The sequence below is a fragment of the Perognathus longimembris genome, chromosome 22 (assembly GCF_023159225.1).
Source record: "Perognathus longimembris pacificus isolate PPM17 chromosome 22, ASM2315922v1, whole genome shotgun sequence".
In the NCBI taxonomy this organism is placed as follows: Eukaryota; Metazoa; Chordata; class Mammalia; order Rodentia; family Heteromyidae; genus Perognathus; species Perognathus longimembris.
Genome location: NC_063182.1, coordinates 24,179,667 through 24,206,095, shown reverse-complemented (window position 1 = coordinate 24,206,095; position 26,429 = coordinate 24,179,667). Strand labels below are relative to the sequence as shown.

General features: G+C 35.4%; 1 protein-coding gene across 8 annotated transcripts in view; it reads left to right on the top strand.

Moving 5' to 3' along the window:
* Window positions 1-26,429, top strand: part of Kiaa0825 (KIAA0825 ortholog) — a 393,831-nt gene that overhangs the window by 35,523 nt on the left and 331,879 nt on the right. For 6 of the 8 annotated variants that reach the window (XM_048331260.1, XM_048331259.1, XM_048331256.1 and 3 more), the window contains exons 1-5: window positions 1,489-1,506; window positions 1,727-1,852; window positions 4,875-5,006; window positions 18,628-18,796; window positions 21,969-22,638. In XM_048331260.1, coding sequence (XP_048187217.1) covers window positions 4,876-5,006; window positions 18,628-18,796; window positions 21,969-22,638 — 970 coding nt within the window. In that variant the 5' untranslated portion in view covers window positions 1,489-1,506; window positions 1,727-1,852; window position 4,875. Of the gene's footprint in view, window positions 1-1,488; window positions 1,507-1,726; window positions 1,853-4,874; window positions 5,007-18,627; window positions 18,797-21,968; window positions 22,713-26,429 lie in introns of those variants that run through there. The other 2 variants (XM_048331264.1, XM_048331257.1) reach the window with 2 other exon arrangements.

Here is a 26,429-nt window from a genome sequence, read left to right as displayed (position 1 = left end):
CTCGGATATGGGTGCTAATGGGAGGGGGGACATGAATGGGGATAGGATAGAAGGGGGAACATGGTCAATATACTTTATTTATATGTGTGAAAATAACTGTAAAACTGCTTGGGATTCATTTGGGAAGAAGAGGGGGAATGAAGGAGAGTAAAGGAGAGGTAAGTCTCATTAAGGTACATTATATGCATACAATATATAGTTATGACCAGATAAAGTCCCTGTATATCTATTTGATGCTCATTAAAAAAGTACAAAGCTAATCATGGCTTCTAAAAATACTTAAAACCGAGACTGATTATCTCGCATCTCCTGAGAAAGGCTGAATTAAGTCTAAGCATGTCTTATATTTTCTAAATATTGAAGTTTGTCTTTTAAGAGAATAAATTAATCAGATTTTTGTATGAAAAGTTAACTTGGTGTAAAAAATCATTTGACATTTTCAACTTTGCAGCCAGACAGAGCCTGGAGAGGTTAAAGGTTAATAGTTTACTTATGAATTTAAAAATGTTTAATATACAACAATATGAGCTAGGTGCCTGTAATCCTAGCTACTCAGGAAGCTGAGAACAGAAGATCATGGTTCTAAGCCAGCCAGAGCAGACTCTAGCCAGCAAAACCTCAGAATTGAAAGTGTGGCTCAAGTAGTAGAATATCAGCTGTAATTGAAAGAGTTGTGTAAAAGCATAAGACCCTGAGTTCAAGCCCCAGTACCAGCACAGTACACACACACACATACACACACACACACACACACAGAGAGAGTATATATTACATACATTTATATATACATGCATATATATTATATATAATTTTTAAAAACCCACAAAACTCTGTAGCAGGCATGGGCGTTGCATGCTTGGAGCCTCACCTACTCAAGAGACTAAGGCAGGAGGGTCACTTGAGCCAAGAGCTCAAAGCCAACTCGGGCAATATGAGACCCTTTTAAAAAATGTTTTGAGAGGACAAAAGTAAAATGATGGTACTTAATGAACAAATAGGTCAATTGGGCTGCTTAGAAATGTGTTCTCTTTGCACCATCCCTTACAGAATACAACAAATTGATAACTAGCAGAATCATTGAAACATAATAAATCGACACATTTCATTCTAGAGATGAGGAACATGACAGCTTTCCTTTTAAAGAGATTTGAGTTATCTGCCCAAGGTTACATAGCAGAACCAATAGCAAGCCTCAGATCTCCTGACTATTCATTGCATGACATGTAGAGTTACATGTGTGTTATTATAGTACAACATATGAAACATTCATCACAGTGTATCACTTCATTGTCATACACATTAACAGTGTGTGTTCTGAGTTAGACACTGATGTTGAATGCAGGACTTCATAGGACCTGAGCTGGTAGACACATTAATGTTAGTTTGTTTGCAAATCTGAGGAGACATATGAAGCTTTTCACTGGGCTTTTCTACAGAGATTACATTACATGCTCCTAATGTTTTTCTTTTTTCTTTTTCCATTTCAGAGTGGATTTCTTTCCAGTGTTTTTTTTTTTTTGGCCAGTCCTGGGGCTTGGACTCAGGGCCTGAATACTGTCCCTGGCTTCTTTTTGCTCAAGGCTAGCACTCTGCCACTTGAGCCACAGCGCCGCTTCTGGCCATTTTCTGTATATGTGGTGCTGGGGAATCGAACCCAGGGCCTTATGTATACGAGGCAGGCACTCTTGCCACTAGGCCATATCCCTAGCCCCCCCAGTGTTTTTTTGTTTGTTTGTTTGTTTGTTTTTGTCTTTGTTTTGGTCTTTCTCGTCTTCTACTTATTTTTAAGCAAGTATTGGTTTGGTATATAGAAGTGGAACTTTGAGATTTATTACTGAAGAAATAACAAAAGGTAAAATAAGAACTCTTGATATTGTGTAAGCTTAAATAAAATGAAGAATGTCTATTCTTTTTTTAAAGGATCTCTATCCTTACTTAAAAATAGTGACTGGGTGCTGGTGGCTCAGTCTTGTAATTCTAGCTATTCAGGAAGCTGATGTCTGAGAATTATGGTTCAAAGCCAGCTCAGGCAGGAAAGTCTGTAGGACTCCCGTGTCCAATTAACCACCACAAAGTCTGAATAGAGCTGTAGCTAAAATGCTAGAGCACCGGCCTTGGGTGCAAAAGATCAAAGACAGTACTCAGGCTCTGTGTTCAAGCCACAGAACCAGTATAAGTAAATAAACATAAAAATATGGCAAAGGACAAGTAAGCTTTCAATCTGTTTTTTTAGATCACATATGGTGTTTTAAAATTGTTATTATAATGTTTTCTGGCAGTGTTTATAGTATATTCATAATTTCTTTCAGTCACTATTTTGGAGAATTTATAACTCAGCTGTTATAAATTTGATAATACTATAATTTTTCCCAGCTAACGTGCTTTACAAACATTTGTCTTAGGTTCAATTTTTCAAGCATAACTCTTTCATCATTTTAGAAAGCAATATTTATTATTAGGTTGGCCATTCATACTAGATTGAAAACTATTCATTGCTTTTTTAAATCTTATAGAAAAAACTGATTAGAAACACAGAAAGTTTTAAAATTTTTTGTTGTTATGGTTTTGTTTCAGGTTGTAATTTTTCTACTCAGACAATAGTAGTGATAGTGGTCTGAACTTGAGTCCACTCTAGTGCATGCTGAATCACTGTCCTGGTAACACAAAAATTTCTCTCTCCAAACAATAGCATCAACTGTTGCATCAACCACTGCCCTTCTTTATATGTCATGTGAATTACTATGTGCTCCGGCTTATTTATTTTCTTTGTAGTGGTTTTTTGGGAGGTTTTTAGTTTTGTTTTTACTAACACTGGAGATAGAACTCAAAGCCTTTGTTGAGCAAGTACTCTGCTACTTGAACAAGGTCCCTTTTCAGCTTTCGTTTTTCAGACAGTGTCTCCCTTTCTGCCTGGGTCTGATCTCAGACTGTGATTCTCTTACTTCTGCCTCCTAGATAGCTGGGATTACAGGCATGCATCACCAAACTCTATTTTGTTGGCAAGTTTTTCCTTAGCCTGCGATTAAGCATCATAAACTTGCTGGTGCTAGATGACTTGTTATTCCTGTCTTGATCACACCTATAAGACTAATCATAGATATGGGAGTATCAACAGATCTAGTCAGCTCACCTTAAAACCCTGGAACATCATCAGTTGAATAGTTTAGTACCATTTGCTTTTGTTTGTTTGTTTGTTTTGCCAGTCCTAGGGCTTTAACTCAGGGCCTGAGCACTGACTCTGGCTTCTTTGTGCTCAAGGCTAGCAATCTACCACAGCACCACTTCTGGCTTTTTCTATATATGTGGTGCTGAGGAATTGAACCCAGGGCTTTATGTCTACGAGGCGAGCACTTTAGCACTAGGCCATATTCCCAGCCCTAGTTAAGTACTATTATCAACTGACATTTGTTATATTCTTTGTGTTCATTGATTGTTTTCCACACGTGGGTTAGATTTAACAAGTTGTACACCATGTTAGATAGGTAAATCAAAATCATAATCAACAGCTTCATCTGAATGCTAAATGATCTTTCAGCCCATTATTGTTTCATTCCAGAACCAAGGATATAAACACACAACCAATACCACAGAAACTCCGTGTGTGTGCGCGTGCATGCAGCTGTGCACGCTGGTCCTGGGGCTTGAGCTTTAGTGTTCAAGGCTAGTTCTCTGCCACTTGAGCCACAGCTCTACTTCTGACTTTGTTGGTAGTTAATTGGACATAAATGTCTCCCAGACTTTCCTTATCTAGGCTGTCTTCAAACTATGATTTGAAAGAAATGAACTCCAAGATCGGAAACAAGTAATTTTTCATTGTTGTTGTTTTTATTTTTAATGTACTGTGTGAAGATACTACTTTCTTATTTCATTTTTTTCTATGTGGTTTATCCCCTTTTGTCACTGAATTTGATTTTGGTACCCCAGGTAGTGTGTGTGTGTGTGTGTGTGTGTGTGTGTGTGTGTGTGTGTGTGTGTGTCTGGATTAGGGAAGGAAGGGGAACATCAAAATGGTGAGACAAAGGACAGAAGGTAAACCAGTGCAACAGCAATACTCACAAGACACTATGCTGGAAATGAACTGTACAACTTCAGGTGGAGGAGGGTATAACAAGTTTGACAAGAAACACATTCACTACCTTAAGAATGTAACTAACCTCTGTGTACCTCACCTTGACAATGAAATTGATTTTTTTAAGTCTACCCTCCCCACTGGAGCAAACTAAATGAAGGCAAGGATTTTTGGCTTGTTGCAGCCATACATGAACCTTTAGAGCAGTGCCTGTTACTAAGCAAACATTAAATAAATATTGAATGAATGAATCTGAAACATTGATAGTGAGAGGCTTAAGTCTATGCCTTAAGGAGAAGTATATACTGAGGTTCTTAAAGCATTGCGAGGGAAACCTTTATAATTTTGCCCTTTTTACATGAAAATAGGCCCAAGGGGAATGAGGTTTATAAAACTTAAGGCTGCAATTTCCAGGTGAGGATACTGAGAAAGATGGAGGAAAGTGTTGAGTTTCAGCTGCATTCCCCTGTGTTTACAGTGATTTCTGCATGTTTCTGTTTCCTTACATTTTTGGCTTCTGGTGAGCAGCAAGATGGTTGACACTCTTGGATGGGATGGCTGGTTTTATTTTCAGCTTTCATACCATGGAGAAGTGTGGAACCTAGGTCACATTCATGATGAATCAATAATAAAATACTCCAACCTTTAGTGATACTTTAATTTTCCCACATCTGTAATTCATTGTGTCTATAAATGGAACTTCTTACTCTTTATTATTATTTTGTATCACAATTTGAGATGATTTTCCATTTTTTTTCCTTATTTGAGGGGACTGACATGTTTATTATTTATTCTTGTTCCTCAGAATGGATTGGGAAGACGAATATTCCCATAATTCCTTTGACCTACAGTGTTTGTTAGACTCATTTCCTGGAGACTTGGAGTTTAAGCAGATTTTCAGTGACCTTGATGAACAGATCGAACAAAATGCTGCAAGGTAAGTACTGCTATTTATTTAAAACAAGCACTTTTCACATTTCATCCATGGGAAATTTACCTACTATGCTTTAAAGTTTCCCTGGACTGATATAATTTTAGGATTTAATTTTCATTTCCCCTTATGAAAAATATTGTTTAGAGTCCCTCTTTTAATTTTTAACATACTTGTTTTTAGCTGGGTTCTATGTTTAAGAAGAATAGAAAATCTGAGCATTATCATCAAGTGGACACATTATAGTTGATTAAATCTCCATGAATGGTTTCTAGAGTTTGAAACACTCATCCTGGATTTTCATTAATTTGGTTAGAGACAGGCACGTGGTTTAAATGACAAGCACAGAAATTTTAAAAATTGAAATTCATGTTTTAAGATGGTAATATAAGGTCACCATTGGTGAGCTGCTGAAAACAGAACTTAAAAACACACTATTTTAGAGCCAGGTATATTGGCAAAAGTCTGTAATTCTAGCACTCAGAAAATCAAAGCAGGTTGTTAGTAAATTCCAGCTTATCCTTCACTAAATAAGAATCAAGACTTTGTCTTAAATATTAGTAACAAAAAACTTATTTTGAAAAAATACACCAAGACATGATGAACTGTACAGTCTCTAGGCATTCACACATTGAGATCAAAAGAAGACATTGTTCAGAGTGGATCAAGCAGCAATAGTAGTTTGTTTTGTGCATAAATAATATTTATAAAAATGAACTTCAGGAAATTGAAACAAGAGGGTTTTTTTCTTATTTATTGCTGTATTTGTTTTCATTTCATTTTGTCTTGTTTGTTCATATGTCTTTGGGAAGGTAACGGGAGACACAGAAATGTTGGGACAAAGGGTGAACAAATTCAGTAGTGATAACTCACTAGATACTTTGTATAAAATGAGCTTTACAATCATGGATGGAGATGGGAGGGAAAAAATGTGAAGAGAGTGAGGCAAGGGATGATATTGTTCAAATAGAAATGTACTCTTTATCTGACTTATGTGATCATAATCCCTCTGTACATCACCTTTACAATAAAAATAAATAAGTAAATAAAATTTATTTTGCATGACATTTCTCATTTTGAGTCTTTATCTCACTAAAATAGGAGTCTAGGGACTTCATTAATTGCTTTTAGGCCAGATTCTTCATGTACCCCAAAATTTTTGTTACAAAATATTGGCAGAATTAGGTACAATGTAGTGGTTTTCTATTCATCCATGTTCTTAAATAGAAAAGACGCTAGATTCACTCTCCAACCAGGCCATTCACTTATTTGAATCCTCTTGTTCAAAAGTTCTAATCGCCTGGATATGGGTTACAAATGTGCAAACCTCAGTAAATATTTATTTTGTTTAATGACATACTTCCTCTTTAAAGTGTATTAGCTCCTTTAAGGTATACATAATTGGTTCAAAGAAAGTGAATCAAGCACGTGAAATGTTCTCGCAATAGTTTTCTACCAGATTACATTAGAAAACTGTTGGTTCTTCATCATGAGTAAGCACAAACACATTAGAAAGAGAGCATATTGTTGAGTTAAACACAAAATCTTCTCCATTCTCAGAAGTCATCTTTGTGAAATTAGTAGAGAAGAAAAGCAATTATTTTATTTGGTGACACATTATGCTAGGCTAGAATATGTGTGACAGGCAATTCACTAAGGAACTGTAGACCAGACAGCAAGATCTTGCCACACCTGATAGAGCCAAGTAGTCACACTCAGGATAAATAATCTGATACTCCAGTAAGAAGTCTTGATTGTGCATTTTTTTGCACTAGAACATTCTAACTTTATTGTGGTATTGAGGAGACCGCCTTGTTAGCTAACATGAGAAACAAACTTCTCATATCCTATCGCAGAAGGAAGTTTTATAACCTGAACAAGGTGCTCACTCAAGTTAGGCTCCTATCATTTCAACTGGAACTAAGGGAGCTTTTGCTATTGGTATTTATTTCTGTTTCAAAACCACAGCTGCCAAGTTCTTTAGTAGGACACTTCTGGGCCACAGAGCTGACAAGGCATATCTACTCTTGCAAAGCACACATGCCAAACAGAGGAAAAACTCTTGCAATTAAGTTTTTTCTAAGGTAAATGCTTTATGAGAAAGGAGAGGAGGAAAATATTTACCCTGAATATGAATAGGAGAATTGAACTCCTTATTTTTGTTTCATTTCCCTATTTAGCATACATATATATACACACATGTATTACATATATTATAAAGTTAGCATATAAATGACTTAACCCCATACTGTTGTGAGTATATATTTGATATTACAGGATATTACATATAAATATAAAATGATTGTATGACTTTAATGATGTTTATATAATTTTATGTTTATATATATATAAAACACAGAATTTCTAAACAAATGGACATTATAAATAAAAATACTTTTCACTTAAATAGATTATCAAATCACTTATTTTGCTGAGTGCTGGTGGCTCACACCTGTAATGCTAGCTACTCAGTAGGCCTCAGTGTCTGAGGATTGTGGTTTGAAGCCAGCCTGGCCAGGAAAGTCCACGAAACTCTTATCTCTAATTAACTACCAAAAAGCCAGAAATGGAGCTGTAGCTCATGTGGTAGAATATTAGGCTTTAGCAATAAAACTGAGAAACAGGGCCCAGGCCCTGAGTTGAAGCCCTAGCACACACACACAGATCAATTATTTGAGAAATGGTGTATATATGCACACATATAATATGCATATATATATACATACAAACATACATACGCACATGCACACACCATCATCTCTCAGGTTCTCATGCTTGCTAGACAGATACTTCATCATTTGAGCCGCACTTCAGCCATTTTCCTTTCATTTGTTTTTCAGGACAGGGCTTGCTTTTGCTTGGGGCTGGCCTTGAACAACAGTCGTCATGTGCATGCCTCTTGCATAACTGGGATCACAGGTGTACACTGCCTCAGCTGCCTTACATGCCTTGTTTATTGAGATAGAGTCTTCCTAACTTTCTTCATAAGCTGGGAACAAAGTGCAATTTGACTGATCTGGTCTCCACCTCCTGAGTAGCTAGAATTACAAGTGGGTATACACAACTGTACCCACTGGAAATTCTTTTAAAAAATTTATTTCTCTCACAATGGCCTTTAGACTTCATCAGAACAAAGGGATCACTGAACTATTGTTTTTACTTTGTTTTTTATTTGCTGAACTTAATTTCCTGCCCTACTTTGTCGATAAAAAATCACATTTAAAAATATAACAATGATTAAAATATTGTATTTTGCATTCATAAATTATATTATAGGTTGAAATTCAGACATTATTATTAAAAATAAAATTTAGTATAGAATAGAAGGATATAATTTCTAAATTAAAAATATTTTATTGCCTATATATTAAAAGGAACCTGGAGCAGAACCACCTCAAGTGACCATTGATCTTCACAAGGGATACAATAAGAGGGTCTTTGTATGTGCTGTACACCACATTTAGAGTCAAGTCTATTTTTCATCAAATTCAATTATGTTTTTATTATGCTCTGGAGAATAAACATAATAGTGTAGGGTGTATATATTTTTAAAAATAAAATACTGAATAATAACCATAGTCCAAAAGAGTGTAAATCATTTATGCACTCATTTATTGCCTTCTAACCGAATGGCTTTTAGAAAATTGTATGTCATGGCGAATCAGTTATACCACACTTACACTGTAGTGGTTGAATTACCCTTGGCACTTTTGTATTCTAACAGTTCTATTTATCTCCCAGTGGTGTACATTGAATAAGTAATGAACATCTGTATGATATGGGTTTTCCATAATAGTTTTTAAAAGAAAAAAACATTAGCAATTCATTTTTAAATATAGTATTTTTTCTCACACTTGAATTTTTAAAGCTGTATTTCTTCCAATGACCCTGACATCTCCAGTGTGAATTCTTTCCCTCTTCTTTTTTTTTTTTTTTTTTTTTTTTTTTTTTTTTTTTTTTTTGGCCAGTTCTGGGCCTTGGACTCAGGGCCTGAGCACTGTCCCTGGCTTCTTCCCGCTCAAGGCTAGCACTCCGCCACTTGAGCCACAGCGCCGCTTCTGGCCATTTTCTGTATATGTGGTGCTGGGGAATCGAACCTAGGGCCTCGTGTATCCGAGGCAGGCACTCTTGCCACTAGGCTATATCCCCAGCCCTCCCTCTTCTTAATATCATCAAGTTTTTATGAGCCACTGGGTCTTTCACCTCCCCAAAGCAGTGATTCACAAGAATGAACCAATGTGCCCACAGGTCAATGAACCCTCACCTGCCCTTCAAGAGAGGCAGTCATTCTTTCAAACAATTTCACTTTTACATCTTCCTTGCCACTCAAGTCAGAGCTGAGTGAAATGTAGTTCTGATTATAGAAATCAGTAATGATGAAGCTCACATAAAAGATGATAACGAGAGTAAATCTCATGCTATGAATGCTGTACCCATAGACTGCTCTAACTAACTGAAAGCTGCATAGAATGTTTTTTTGAGCTGACTGGAACTTATTACTAAAATAAAATATTGAGACACAGAAGTTCTTTTGAGCTCAGAATCTGATATAAAATGATTTTTGTTTTCTTAATATTCTTTTGGACAGGTATTATTGAATGTTAAGAGCATTTTAAACTTCTGCTTGCTAATTATCGACAACCTCTGTGTATACCTTAGAGAGCAAATTTATGTGGTACTTATGGAAGATGTCTACTTTTATTCTTTTGACATAAAAAAACAGATGGGAGGGTAAGTGGGGAACAAGAAAGATGGGACAAGGAGTGAACAAATAAAGCAGTGATACTTGCTAGACTCTATTGGAAAATGAACTATCCAACTTGTGGGTGGAGATGGGAGGGAAACACTGGGAGAGAACAAGGGAAGGGTGACATGGTTCAAAAAGAAATGTCAGGGTTGGGGATATGGCCTAGTGGTAGAGTGCTTGCCTCGCATTCATGAAGCCCTGGGTTCGATTCCTCAGCACCACATAAACAGAAAAGGCCAGAAGTGGCGCTGTGGCTCAAGTAGCAGAGTGCTAGCCTTGAGCAAAAAGAAGCCAGGGACAGTGATCAGGCCCTGAGTCCAAGGCCCAGGACTTGCAAAAAAAAAAGAAATGTCGTAAATACCTGACTTATATAACTGCAACGCCTCTGTATATCACTTCTACAATAATAATAAAATACATTAAGAAAACAAAGAACAAAGTGCTACCAGGAAAAAAAATGCCATATGTCTTAATCCCAGGCTTGGGAGAGGAGGAACAATATTGTGAGAGCATATTGGATAAACCATTACTCTAAATTTAGCCACTTTTATTAATAAGATGATAATTCATAAGTGAACTACATAAATTTACTTATTATTCAGAGTACTTAAATATGTGCACTTATATATAAAAGTTTTCTTTGAGGTTTTCCCTATGACAGCTTAAACGTTTGAAAAAGGAAACTAAAAAACAATTTTAAACAGGACGTTACGTGGTTCACACCTGTAATCCCAGCTACTCTAAGAGTAGAGGTCAGGAGGATCAGTGTTCAGGGCCTCCATCTCAACTAATAACAACTGGGTTCAGTGATGTGCTGTCTTCCCATCTATTCAGGATACACAACCATTTGAAAAATTCCTAAAGCAAAGAGGGTTAGATGTACAGATCAAGTGATTAATCTCCTACATGGCAATTGCAGGATCTTGAGTTCAGAAAGAAATCTTTTAATAATCTACCAACCTTGGACTTCTTATGACAGAGCCAGTCCTAAGTCTGCCTCTGGATTCACACACACACACACACACACACACACACACACACCTTATTTATTCTTTTTATATTAATATATTTATAGCTATGAAAATTATGTAAAATGAAAGTTTTTACAAAGACTATATATTGTTACTTCCTGAAGTTGTTTGCTGGAAGTATAATCGATAGTATTAATACTTAGTAATACCAAGAAGATATAACTTAATATATACTCTTTTATTTAAACTTTTTTTTACTTTATGTAATTTCCATCTTTTACCCGTATACATTCTAAAGTGTGCTTTACTAATGTCCTTTGTATCTCCTTATCTTCTAAAGATTGACCATCACAGTTTTCACACGAAACTTGTTGCTGATCACAATCCTAAATCTAGATTGTTGGGACCAAGAATCTCCTCCTGTGGGATCTAGGCTGGGAGCTGAGAAGAGGGCTGGAAGCTAGTGTCCTTACTTGCTACTTTACTTTCAAGACTCTTTTTTTATCCCCTCGTTACATATGTAATTGTTCATCACCATATTACCACTGCCTAAATTAATAATTGAAAAGATAGCCAATAATCAAGCACTAGGTGTTTTGTTACTCTTGCATTTGACTCATCTTAAATTAGAGTGAAGTTCGATGAGTAGAATATGATAGATGAGGCTGCCTCATTTGCCAGTTTTTTTCTCTAAGTGCCTTTTGATTATACATGATAATATTTGACATTTTCTTTTCTTTTCTTTCTTTTTTTTTTGGGACACTGTCCCTGAGCTTTTTTTGCTCAAGGCTAGTGCTCTACCACTTAAGTGTGATAAATTTTCTGGTGCTAGAGAAAAGCAGAGATAAGGAAGCCACTCTATTCCTTTGTCCCTCTTAGTTTTATTCTTCAGAGGAAACCCACCTTGGTTAATTATCACTTAACTCTCTAGAAATATTCTCTACTTCTATATGTATACATACAAAATTATATTGATTTGTTTGTGTAAGTGCTGGTCCTGGGTCTTGAAATCAGGGCTAGGTGCTGTTGCTGAGCTTTTGTGCTCCACTTCTGCCTTTTTTGAGATTAATAGGAGAAAAGAATCTCATGGACTTCCCTGCTGAACTGATTGTGAACTGTGATTCTCAGATCTCAGCCTTCTGAGTAGCTAGAATTACAGGCATGAGCCACCAGCACCTGGCAAACCCATTGCTTCTTGTTGAGCAAGTATGCTACTTCTAGCCTTTTTTGTTGTTGTTGTTTTTCCAAAGATAAGTAGTTATATATGCATATATATAGAGAGAGGGAGGGAGAAGAGGGGAGAGAGACAAAGAGATGCATCCTTATTCAGAGTTTAATCTCTGAAACTTTGTTAGAAGTTGCACCATAGTTATATCAAAGTTTTTCTTCAGCAAGGCTAAAAGGACTTCTTTCCCATGGTAGCATGAGAGAGTATCTGCTGTGTGACTGTCTTCTTCACATCCTAATCATGTGATTGATTTTTCTGTTGGATAGAAAGATGCAGTGTACATGCTGTTTTTAGATCTCTTCTGATCTCATATTTACATAGTACTCCTCTTTGTTATTTTTTTTCCATTTCTTACCATCTCTTAGATGGGTTCAACATAGACTAAGTGCTGGTGCAGATTCCCTACTTTCCTCTGTATTTTTAATTTGTGTAGTTTTCTTGAGTCAAACCATGTTTTGATATTAGTAGTTGTGAAATTACAGGGCATGTCTTCATAGATTAATAAAAAAGGAAAGAGTTACTTATGCTTGCTTGTTAGGGATAATAAATCACCATGACTAGACTGTGCCACTGCTCTCCTGTTCCTACCACTCCAGTCTGGGTGCTGCCCTGAGCTTTTGCGCTCAAGGGTAAAACTCTACCACTTTGAGCCACAGCTCCATTTCTGGTTTTCTGGTGGTTAATTGGAGGTAAGAGTCTCACAGGGACTTTTCTGCTTTGAACTGCAATCCTCAGATCTCAGCCTCCTGAGTGGCTAGGATTACAGGCATGAGCCACCAGCACGCAGCTTCTTTTATTGTAGTTGATATGAAGCAACAAATCAACTGAAGGTCCTAATTCTAAAGATTCTTTCATACTGTGCTTCTTATAGTAATCTCTTAATGAAAGGTGGCCTACCAAAAGAAGAGCACTTCAGGTAACCATTACTATGTAGTCCAGATGAGAGATGATTAGAGCCTGAGCCAAGTCTTTCAGAAAATGAGGAAACGAAAGATACATAGGAGAAAGATTTAAAGAGATAGTGCTAATAGGATTTGGTATCATGTATTTTTTCCTGAAAATGTAGTTATAACTTGTTGAAATAGCCAGATCTCTGAACACAGTTCAGCATAAATGCTTAATTTCTTACACATTGTAGCTATGGAAATAGCTGTTTTAAGTCTTTTCCTTGGCCTTAAAAAATGTTATCTATGAATGCCTTGATCTCAGAAAAATAAATTTTTAGTTCATGACTGAATTAGAATTTAAATACACACTAGTTTTTATAAATCAGCTCAGTTTCCTACAAATTACCTATTGATCTCAAGAAATTTTAATGATCTAATTAGATATGAAACAATCTTTGGGACGTTTTGTTGGTTTGTTGCTTTACATCACCTACAATATTTACTTCACAAAGCTATTTATTTGTGCTTTTATGTACATGTGATAGAACTGAAATACTTTTCTTTAAACTGAACTTATTTCGTGGGTAAGAAGTATAATAAATAAGAATGTCAAAAATGTAAATGCTTGTTAGGCGCTGGTGGCTCAGGCCTGTAATACTAGCTACCCAGGAAGCTGAGATCTGAGGATCGAAGTTCAAAGCCAGCCCTGGCCAAGAAAAAATCCCTGTGAGACTCCTTTTTTTTTTTTTTTTTTTTTTTGGCCAGTCCTGGGTCTTAAACATAGGGTCTTGTCACTGTCCCTGAACTTCTTTTGTTCAAGGCTAGCACTCTACTGCTTGAGCCACATTCCCAGCTTCTGTGAGAATCTTAACTCCAATTAACCACTCAAAAATGAAGTGATGTTGTAGCTCAAGCAGTAGAGTGCTAGCCTTGGGCACAAAGAGGCTCAAGAGCAGTGCCCAGGCCTTGAGTTCAAGCCCTACAGCTGACAATAAATAAATAAATGCTTACAAGTTTTTTAAAGCTTAGGCTTTTTTGTACTGTAAAATTGTCTTTGAACTCTATCATGTGACTTCTACCTTGATTCAGGAAATAAAAATTTGAAAATATTCTAAGGTTCAATGAAAACACATGTAAGTTTTCTATAACCTTTTTGTCAAAAATGTTTCATAATTTTCACCAGTGGAACATACTTTTTTCCCTTTTAGACATTTCATGATTAAATAGTGAAGAGTATTCTGAATCTTACAGGAGCTTCTAAAGTAAGCCTGTGTCTCAAAATTGTATGTCTTAATTTTATCCCTTCTTTTCTCAATTCCTCTCCTCCCCTCAATCTATACCTGCCCCTAACCAATAGGCCTTTGTGATGGTATTGCTGTTCAATGCCATCTATTTTTACAGGGCATCAATCATTTTGGAAGTAAGAATGCATCTGTCTATACATGCAAATACATGTACATGCATAAATGTAGTTGTGGCCATAAAATAAATTCATGTGTTTTAATGTCCCAAAGTAGAGTTATCAAGTGAGACATTATTGAGGTTATACAATCAGTAATGGATTCTTTTAAGGTCAGGTGTTAGTGAACTTCATGTTCAGTGATTCTTCAATATAATCTATACAATCTCTTAAAAAAAAAGCAATTTTTAAACCTCTCGCAGCCATAGTGGCTCCTTCTTGTACACTCTCCCAGCCTACTGTACATTCTCCTTAACATCTTAATGCTTATTATTTATTCACAGTTCTGCCATGCTTACTAGACAGAATCTTTCAGGGATAAAATGATGAATACATTTGGTCCCCCATGTATGTCACTGTGTCCACCATATATTCATCATTCACTTTATGTTTATCAAACATAATGCCTTCATTTGATATGCAATTTTTACAGAAATGAAAGAAAAACATTGATTGAGGAAATTGCCACAGATATTCTTTAAAAAGCATACTCAACATTGCATTTTAAAATGGTTTATAAATTGATTTATATGCAGAAAGGCATCTACTTGTACACATCATTAACTTGGATGATTTAGAGTCATTATAATTAAAGCACATTGGAGTTACAATTTATTAAGAAATGTTGAAGCACGGGAAAAAGGATAGGGGCTGGGGATATGGCCTAGTGGCAAGAGAGCTTGCCTCCTATACATGAAGCCCTGGGTTCAATTCCCCAGCACCACATATACAGAAAATGGCCAGAAGTGGCGCTGTGGCTCAAGTGGCAGAGTGCTAGCCTTAAGCAAAAGGAAGCCAGGGAAGGTGCTCAGGACCTGAGTCCAAGGCGCAGGACTGGCAAAAAAAAAAAAAAGGATAGAGTATTCTGGTAAGTACTCCTGTGCTCTCCGTCCAGTTTAAGGGAGCTAAGGCTCTTTAGGATTCCCTCCCAAATCTCTTGTCACTTCCATCCCCACCCTGATGGAAAGCGAGGTTGGAGCATTCCAGTGCATTTCTCACATTTCCACTGCCCACGTTTATAATCCTGTGCTATATGTGGATTCTGTGGAATATTCTCAAATTATTATATGTTTGATACCATACTGTGTGTATTTATTTGTACTTCCTCCTGATTAGCATTGTGTTTTTTACATTCATTTGTATTGATAAGTACAATTCTACTTTTTCATGATTAGATTCCACAAAGTGAGCTGCTGGGTCATTTAGTCACTTTGTTTATAGACATTTAGGTTGATTCCAGGAATCTTGATAAATAAAGCAAATAAATATGACATAAATACAAATAAAGCAAAGAACTCTTTTAAGAAGTCTTTGCTAAGTAAAATCATTGTTAACTTGGGAAGCTGGACTATTAGGGAAATAAATCTACTGCAACCATTAACCTCTTTAAATTTAATGTTTGGGACCTTGTTAGCTTGGTTACACTAAGTTATATTTTCATGACTGACCTTGGTTTAAAAAAAATTAGAAGCAATTTTCAGTTAAATGGGAAACAATTCAAAATAAAGGCAAGTATGTTATTCATTCATTCATTTATTTATTTTTGCCAATCCTGGGGCTTGACCCCAGGGCTGGGCTCTGTTCCTGAGCTTCTTTGTATTCCAAGCTAGTTCTCTACTACTTGAGCAACAGCCCCAATTCCAGCATTTTGTGAGTAGTTTATTGGAAAAGAGTCTCACAGACTTTTCTGTCTGGGCTGGCTTTGAACGGCAGTCCTCATATCTTAGCCTCCTGAGTAGCTAGGATTATAGGCGTGAGCCACCAGCACCCAGCTAGGTGTGTTATTTTAAGAAAAACTAAATTAACATCTCATGTCTAAGAATCTAAGAATACAAACTCCCCAAGATTACCAATGTATTACTATGCATACTTTAATCCAATATTTGAAATGTGGTATATGCAGGCATTACTTTAAATATTGAACATTAATATAATTTTGTTCTCAAGGAAGGTAAATTATTAGATTGCATATTAAAATGACATCAGTCTTATTTTTTTTAATTTGCTTGAGAAAAGGCCTCACTCTATAATCTGAACAGGTCTGGAATTCTCTAGGTAGCCTAGGTTGGCTCTTGAATTTGAGATTCCTCTGTTTTAACCTTTTAAGTGCTAGGATTGCAGGCATTCATCTTAAATCTTGAAAATATCCCTTTAAAAATTAGACAAGCAATAAAATGAGTTTTAAAAATAAGATTATGAACAATATTGAATGACAGACTGACAAGATATTTAGCTATCTAATTGGGTGTCCAAATCATTTTTAAAAGGAGGCCCAAGTGTTTTAGTTTATCTCAATGAGAAGATCTCTTGAAATGTAACAGCTTGATCTTTTTATCAGCGTTCAGACAAATTACTGAAATATGTTGCTCTCGGAAGGCTTTTCCCTACTTACAAATTGTAATTTTTGGCCTCTACCCAGATTCAGATGTTAGAAATTAGCCTAAAAGCTGAGTCCTGACTGAAGCAGATTTAGGTACACTAGCTGCGCAGCCTTTCCAGTTCACATTGCTGCAGTCTATTAGGTTTTCTTGCATGAAACACATGAGCATGCTATAATGCAAACCTTTGATAAAGGATCCCTGGAGTCAAGGTGTATGCCTTGGGCATTGTGTTTCTTGGTCCATGGACATGCTTACGTAAGTTGAAAAGCACATGCCAATCTCTTGTCAGATTGAACTGGTACTCCTAAATACCCATACTCTTCCATCAGGAAATTAGGTGGCCTGTGGCCAAAGGAGCTATTATTTTTCTTCTGAGTTCTTTGTTTCATGAAAAGCCTCTTTGATTCTCAGAATTTATTTTTTTCCAAGGCAATTTAGTTTGAATTCACTCATGTTCAGAAGTCTCCTAAAGAGTTTACTTTAATATTTACACTACATATTTTGGAGGCAACTTATACCTGATGAATACTATCAAAAGAGTCTTCCATTTAACATGAGTGCCAATAATCAGAGCTTGGTTTATAAAACCTATGTGGTTGCATCATATGGAACCTACAATGAAAAGCTATGGTACTTTTCAAAACAGTAACTTTTGGTAACAAACCTTTCTTAATGCGATGAAGACGCTGTTGATTTTATAACTGTCAATTTGGGGTGAAGGGATTTGTTTTCTTGCACTTTAGATGTGCTGCCATCAGGTGGTGGTAAGATGTCATGTGCGTGTGATCCCCGTGGCTCCGCAGATGGCACGATGTGAAAGGTCACCAGTTTACCCCACAAAAGTTTATAATTATCAATGTACCGATTTACAAATGGTAATTATATTACATATATCTTATTTTATCAGACCTAACAATTTTCAGTGGAATTTAATAAATAGATTCAAGATTCTGTTTAATAATTAATAATTTTTCTCTTATTTTTGTTTTTGGTAAAGAAACAGGAAATATAGACAAGTAAAATCTAAACCTCACATAATTTCCTCATAGAAATGTAATTATTATTAATGTATCACTTAATGCTATTTTCGGTATCTTTTCATTTGAGGGATAGAGTTGGATGACAGCAAAATGTTTAGTTATAGAAACATTGTATACAGCTTGTATCCTTTACAACTTCTCCCTGAACTCCTAATATTCCTTTGATTAAAGTTTTCCATAACTTATATTGTCATTCACTTGTTAGTACATTATGTATGTTCTGATATTCACATGTTTTTTTTTTCTATGCCTCTCACCCACATCCTATTAAGGATGCTATTGTTCTAGTTAGTGTATTATGCTTGGTATTAGTGTTAACACAAAAGAATTTCTAACTCATCTCTAAATGATTCAATATTTAATACTTCTGATATTGCATTTTCTTTAGCCAAAAATCAGAACTTTCAAGTTTCAACCAAAAAGTAAATTTTTCCTTGTTATTATTGTCATATCATAGAATTTTAAAAGAACTTTGTAGATGTACACAATTAGATACCACATACAAACATTTTTCAGGGCCTGTTGTAATGTTCTCGAAGTCAACAAAATCCACTGAGGCACGGACAAAGGTGACAAGGATTTTATTTGGCTGGCTCTGACTGCCTCATCCTGGGTGGACCAAGAGCAGCCCTGACCTACAGTGGGGCAGAGTTTGCATAGGTCAGAACCACACACAGGTGGTGTTTACAGAAGCTCAAAGATTATTGGGGTGGGAATATTTTTCAGCTGTGGTCAGGACCAGACAGACAGTTTTCTGGAGGTCAGAGATTTAGGATTAGAAATGGGGGTTATCAAGGAATGAAAAAAGCTGGGTTACTACACTGTGGTATTATATATATATATATATATATATAATATGATAATAATATGATAATAATTCCTACTAAAATAATGTTTTATTTCTTTTTTTATAGCATAGAACATTGCATTAAGGAGATACAGTCCAAAGTTAACAAACAATGTCCAGATTTGCAGCTGCAAACAACAACTGACTGCTTGGAATGGCTAACTGATTTTGACTACAATATGGCTAAGACACCTTCCATTCCCCATGGAGATTTAATAAAATTCCTCAAGACACTGGTAAAAATCAACTAGTCATTGTTTTATAGCGGAGTAGGGTAGATAAGCGGGATATGGCTCATTCCATTGGTCTATGTAAATGTTAGTGAAAATATTAGCCTACCAAGTATGGAGGTATCAGTGTTGTTTTGTTTTGTTTTGTTCCTGGATGTCCAACAGAATCCAGTGAATGAGTTATTTTTTCACTGTGATTTTTAGGAATAAAATCATAGTAAAAAGAAAATGGAAGTTAAATACTATAATTCCTGGATGGTTTATATTGGGATATATAGCAGATCAATAACACAAAATGTATAAGTGTATACTACAGCTGTTTTGAGAATTCATATTCATTATACTTTTTCTTCCTTCATAACACCATTTTTCCTCTATGCTCAGTTAGCATAATAAGATCCCCATCAGTTATATCTAATACTTGATCTTGTCTCATTTTCAGTATTCCCAAAGAACAGGAATATCTAGTTCTTCTCAATCAAGACAGCAGTGTATACCCAACCATTATTAATCGATTAAAAATTATTACATTGTGCACTCTTTGATACTGGCCACCATTTATAACCTTGCACAGCACAGCTGTTTTATTACACCTACACCTACCAAGGGACTAGCCTACAGATTCCCAAAGGCACGGCACAATTGTTAGAAAGCAGTTTCTGTAGCCATGGTTTTAATTTAATTTAGGGGGAAAAAGGCACCATTTTTGTCTTAACATCAAACACTAACTATGGCAGATGTGGAAAATATCTTGAGGTTATAGATGGCTTAGGAGGACAGATCAGATGAAAATAGTTCTTGGCTGTTGGTATTATTACAGATGTCCTTTAATGTTTACAAAGTAATAAAAGGAAGAGAAAAGAAGACTACATGCCCTGAAGCCTTAATCTTTTAAGGAAATCCTCTCACCCATTATCTCTTGAAGGTGGAGCCTTGAAGAATAAATATGGAAATAGTTATTCCTTTAATTTCTATTAAGAGCCATGTGTATTGAATTTCATTAATATTGATGCAATAATGCTTTCTCATTTAATTAAAAGCAAAAGTGTTTAATTATCTTTTAATCTGTCACACATAAGCCATTCTCTATTCACTGCAGGGCAAAGGCCACCCTGGTTTTGTTCAAACTCATTAGGCTGATAGGCTAGTGCTAGACCTAGGAATTTTGTTATTGTTGTTTTTGTTTTTTAACCTAATTGATGATGTTGCTTTAAGGAAGAAACCACATTATCATTATAAAAACAGATCCAGATTAAAATGACCTTATTATGAAGTTTCTGCTTGCTAAAAGTGCCAATCTTTTCAGTTTTTCATATACCAATTTGTATTATTTCTGTATTTAAATTAGAAACAGCTACTCATCCTGACAATTGTACTGCAACTATTTTCAAAATATAAATGCATAAAACACATGTTTTTGTTTCTGCCATCAATTCTTCTTTGTTTGATCAAACATTTATAGTTATTAGGTAACTTCAAGAAACCCAAGGCTGAATCATTAATATGAGTCATTTACCTCACAAAATTGGCCTTAGTGCTGACATGTCCTAGCCTCTGTCTACGGACATTTCTTTTCCAGAAGTATCAAAAGAACTGAACATGAGAAAAGAGAGAGAAAATGGCACAAAAAGGCTGCATGTACTTTGTGGTACTGTAGAGTAAAAGAAGGCAAATATGCCAGGTATTGGTAGCTCATGCCTGTAATCCTAGCTACTCAGGAGGCTAAGTGCTGGAAGATGGTGGTTTGAGGCCAGTCTAGGCATTAAAGTTCCCTAGGCCCCATCTCCAAAAATAACCAATGAAAAGCATGGCTGGCAGTGTGGCTCAAGTGGTGGAGCACCAGCCTAGTGATTATGAAGTCTTGAGTTCAAACTCCAGTTCTACACGCCTCCAAATCCCACCCCTCACCCTGCAAAAACAACATGGGTAAAGAGAATGAGCTTGAGGTCTATTCTTATTTCTGTGCCTTATTATACGTGATGCTTGAAAATTCACCTAAGCATATTTCGTATTATGTATAAAGTGGGTTTTTCTAAGCCACAGAGTTTTCATTATACGTAAGCCAGAGAATTGTGTGGAAAATACTTTTTATAAAATAAAACATATAGATATTGGGTATAATTATTACTACTAGGACATTAAATTTGGGATTGCTGTGTTTATGATGACTGAGAAAAAATTGCAAATCAGTCTAGGAGCTGTTCTTAATTCTGAATCGCACATAATACCTGTGGCATCAATAAGAAATTTCAAAGACAGATTTACTTTTATGCACTTGGGCTTTGCTTCCATTTCTCATGTAATCAGCTTGTTTCTGCTTCAAGATACAAACTAATTTCAGTATTAGCTGAAATAGATATAATTATGAAAGTCAGCATGTAAAGAGAATATGTGTAATTCAAAGTCCAAGAAGAAAGCCATTTTGTCCTTTTATTATTCATAATTGTACTCACCATTGTTTTCTATAGCCAAGAAAGTATAAAGGAATAAGAGAATCTTTACCCATTTTGAGTCAGTTATTTCTTTGGAGAGAACAGAAATATTCTCAGATTAATTTTCAAAGTAAAATCTTTCTTAACATGGTTCTCAGAAAAGAATTTAAATGAAAGTTGAAGTCTTCCAGTGTATTAACTTTTATTTCTTAGAATGGTAGCTATTAGTAGCCCCAAAGCACACCCTGTGTTTGAAGATTTCTACCTTATTCCAGAGTGATTTTAAATATTACATATTCATTTAGGATTTTATAATAACAAGCACATTGATTTGCATACAAAAATTATCTACCACGAATTTATTGTGAGCATTACCTTGAATTTATTTTGTCTTGGCAATACAATTCAGTCAGTGTTGTGCATAGGCTTTTATTTAGAAATTTGGTTGCACTTTTCATCCAGCTCAGGTTATATTAGAGGTAGGTAACACTGAAAGTTATTGAAAGCCTATTACTTAGAATTCTAATGGACCAAATAGTTAATCAGCTGAGCTTTACAAAATTTAACAAATCATAAAATGTAACACATTCTAAAATACTTAATTAAATTCCAAATGCAAAAAAATATCTTGAAGAATATCAGAATGTTGATTCTCAATTGAAATAAATTGTGAACAATGGAAATAATATTTTATTGTTAAGCTTAGCTTTGATCACATTTCTAATGGTATAATTTACTTTTTTCAGCAAGATTTATTGACAAATGAACAAAATCAAGAAGAAATGATACTGGATTTCCTTTGGGACCTCTCCTGCCAGAGCAGTGCTTTCTTCCCATCGACTCTAAGTGGAACATCTTTCCATTCCCTGTCTAGAAATTCTCTTCACTCAGTTGAAGATCACTCTTCTGTGGAAGTAAAGTCCATATGGGATGATGTAAGGCTGCATCTTCGACGCTTTTTAGTGTGCAGATTAGAAAAACATAATGAAATAAATAACACACAGCAAAAAATTTTATTGAAAAACCAGTGCATACAAAAACTCTTGTTTCTTTATCCAGAATCTGAAGTTATCATCAAGTACCAAAACATACAGAATAAACAGCTAGCAAAACTTCTGCAGGATTATTTTCCTTCTTATAACAGAGATGCAAATTTAGACATAATAGCTCGCGGATATGAAAGTACCATGCTTAAGTTATACTCAGTGCTAAAAGAGGATTTCAATACAGTATGTGAAATTTTAGCTCCATCCTCAACAATGAAATTCATTAAAGAAACATACCTGGATACAATTACAGAAGAAATGGCAAAATTTCTTCAAAATTTCTGTGAGCTGCAATTCAAAGAAAATGCTGTTCCTGTGGTTAAGACCAGCAAGAGCTCCAGCAAGCATAGAGGAGCAGTGCATGCTTTGGGTTAGTGACATTTCAATTTTCTGTTTTGGTTCATTTAAACCTTTGACATCATTAAATTTTCTGGGCTATTCTTGCTAAATATCATGGCAAAATTGAAAATAAATTATAGAAAATAAATGTAACGAAATTTTGTAGCATGCATTTTTCTGGTGCTTGCCTTTCTCTGTAGTGTAGTCATAGGAGCCTTTGCTGTTATCAACTTTTTGATGATATTTAAAATGTAAGCCAAAACATTTGCAAATAAGAATTTATTTTTTTTAAATTTCATCTCCAGACTAACCTACTTTTTATTTAATGCAAATTACAGTACCAGTTAACTATTTCCAAACCAAGTCACATAGAACAAAATGTATTTACAAGGGAATGGGGAAAGAGGAAAAAAATTGAGCATACTTTTCACAAAGAAGTTTATATTTAAAATGAAAAAAAAAATTCAGTCACAGAGGCATTCAAGTAGTAATAATGTTATACAGATTTTGCTTTTCCTTATATCAAGATAGATTTGCACAAGTGTTTGTAATAGTTTGTAAACAACCCACAGTCCTTTATATATATTTTTAAAATAATTTTTAGATTTGTTTTTAAGATGGAAGTGGTCACACTAATTGGTATGTTTACAGGCCTAAGTGATCCATCGGCCACACATTTATAAATGCAGATTTTACAGGCAATCACATTTTCATACATCTGTCTGTATCTGCCTGTAGACAGATATAGTTTTAAAAAAAAAAAAAAAGAAACTTAAAAATTACCACAAGAGAGTCTACTTTGTCAAGAGAACCCCTCATGTACTGGTTGTCACTTTACTCTTATTGTGGAGGTACAAAACGGAGCAACAAACTTGAATAAATGGCATAACCTGTGTGAAAATAATCCAAACCCCAGGGATTACTTTCAGACTCTCACAGGTAGAATTTAAGTCTGGGACTCTACTTTGCTTCTAGTTGTTTCTTATTTTCAGTGGCTTAGCAAATAAGAATTTCTTTCCTCTTTATTGCATATGACAAATTGTAAAATAGTGGTTGAAGCAGTATTACACAGGCATAGCAGAAAAGAGTAAGTTTTAGTCAAAACATCATCAGGTAAAGATGAGTTGCTGAACCATTTCCTGAAATTTACATGCGTTTAAATTGGAGGCTGGGAAGTTGTAAAATTTTAGGCAGCTAATTCTAATAACAGTTATAAAATACTTAATGTAAAATGATACATTTTATTTGCTTTCCTTAGCTAATTGGTGCTAATTTTGTTTCCTCTAATACTTCCTTGGAATGTACACAAATAGGTCATATAAAATTTTCTAATTGTATTTGAAGAATAAAAGACATGATTGTATTGTAATGTGCTTACCATAGTTTCAATTTTCCATTAGTGGAGAATATCAAAGTAAACTTATGATTATTTTAAAAATGATCATTAGTCATGAAATTGAGCTGGATTTCAAAGTTGGGTTTCTAAACTATATTATTGAAGTATTTTAAATGATCATTTTGTGAATTACTATAGATCTTAAGTTAGTCATTTCAGTCACATGACACTCTATTTTTTACTTATTTTCATTAATAAAATACCTGAAGGCCGAATTATAATGATACATGATTTTCTAAGTAAGCTAATATTTTCTTTTAAAGCTAAGATCTAAATCACTTTGCAGAATAGATTTGCCACAGCCAATCTGGGTGACAGTCCATTAATTCAGGAAAGTTGTAATATTCTTCAAAGCAAATACTTTTTTTTTATTTTTTCTTCACTTTCTTTATTCTTAAGTGTATTTTGTGAGTATTTTTGTTTTTCTAAGCTGTTTAGTTTCTCAAAAAATCTTGTCTATTACTTAGACTTTCATTCACTGTATTATCATTAACATAGTTCTGTATGTTTATTCTTAAAACTGTTGTTTTTAGACCCCCAAACCCCCAAACCAGGAGTCAGTCTTTTTTTTTTTTAATGAGTTGGTTTAATTTCAAGATGATACAGAATTCAAGAGTAGAACAAAGAGCAGACTATAAGGAATCTAGTTGTGTTTACTTTAAATTTACAGCTAACAAATGGGACCTAGGATTTTTGTTGTTGTTGCTGTTGTTGTTAGGATGTTCTTAATGTTCAGAATCCTAGACAAAACTTCATTCTTCCTATAGGTGGCAGAGATGTTATGGCAGGAAATGCAGATGTTCAGTGGGAATGGGATAAAGGGTAACCATTATCGGAGGAACAAGGAACAGCTTAGTTTTTGCCAGATTTCTTAATTACACCTTTGAGCAGGGGCCCCTTCCTCGCGGCCTTTGGCCTTCCCTTTCAGTTCCTGGAGTTTCCGCTGCTTCTCTTTCGGTTTCTGCTTGCAAGCCTTGCCTTCCTCATCCATCTCCTTGGCCTGCTTCTTGGCTACTTTAGGGGCTTCATCTTGCCACCTTCACAACCCCACAGGATGCCAGCCACGCCTTTGTTCACACCCTGATCCAAACGGAAACCGGGCGCACTATGCTGGGCTCCCTGGGCTCAATCTTAATACTGCAGAAAGAACACACCTTAAGTAACAGCAGTAAACATTTACTGGTTTCCAGTGGAACATGCTTTATCTTATTTAATCCCCTAGCTTCCCCACAAAGGTAGATGCCATTCTTATCTCCATTATACAGGGAGGAAGCAAAGATTTTAAGTGACATCTTCAAAGAGACAAGAGTAAAGTCAAGACTCAAGTTTAAGTCTGTCCAAATGTAGTCCTTAGTCTATGAGCCTATGATGATGTTATATTGACAGGCACTCAGGATGGAAATCACATATTCAATTAAAAAATACTCTGAATTTTCCCTGTGTGTTTCCTCCATGACAGTGCTGTAGCTGTGTTCCCCTCCAACTACACCCTAAGCTACCCTGTGCTCCTGTCATTGGAAAGTGCCACAATCCGGTTTAGAGTACTTTTGCTTACAGTTTCTCTTTAGCAGCCAATTAACATACCTTTAGCAAGATTTTTATGTGTACCATAGTTCTAACAAGCTGATGTTTTATCTCCTTGTGTGTATATTGTCTGTATTCTTGATGAACTAAGACAGTTGAAACTGACTGAAGCTTTATTTGCCTCTGGTTTTTGTATTTTGATTGAAGATTGATTGTTCTTTCCTGAATGGTCTGTAAATTATCTGTACTGCTTGAGCATCAAAGAAAATGATTGCTTATTATTGTGTATGAGACTTTACAAGACTATATATATATATATATATATATATATATACACATGTATATATATATATATTAGTTCATTTAATCTTCTGAATGGCTCTTCATATTATTCATATATAAGGGAAAACTGACACTCTGAGAGGTAAAGATTTTCCAAGGTCATAAAGCTAATAAGCCAAATAAAGGGGCTTCCTTTGTTTTCAGTGATTTGGTATATTAACTCGCTCCCCAACCCCCAGCCTCACCACTCAGTGCTGGGTATTGATTGAACTCTGGGGTCCCCTGCGTGCTAGCCATGTATAACTCAACTGCATGCTCAGCCCTGGTCAGTTATCTAGATATACCACAAACCCGTGCAAAAACAAAGAAAAGTCCTGAGTCTTAATATTAAAATATAATTTACCAAACACTTCACATTTTCTACTTTGTCACATTTCTGTATTCTAAACTCATTAAATGTTTTGCCTTTCTTTTTATTGACAATGACTCATAACTATGATTCATAGCTGACTTTCTGATTCACTTGGGATTATTACCTTAGAAACTGAGTGGGGATAGTTTGTATCCTCTTATCCTATGCTGTCCTAGCCTAGCCCAACCCATTCCATTCCATCCCACTT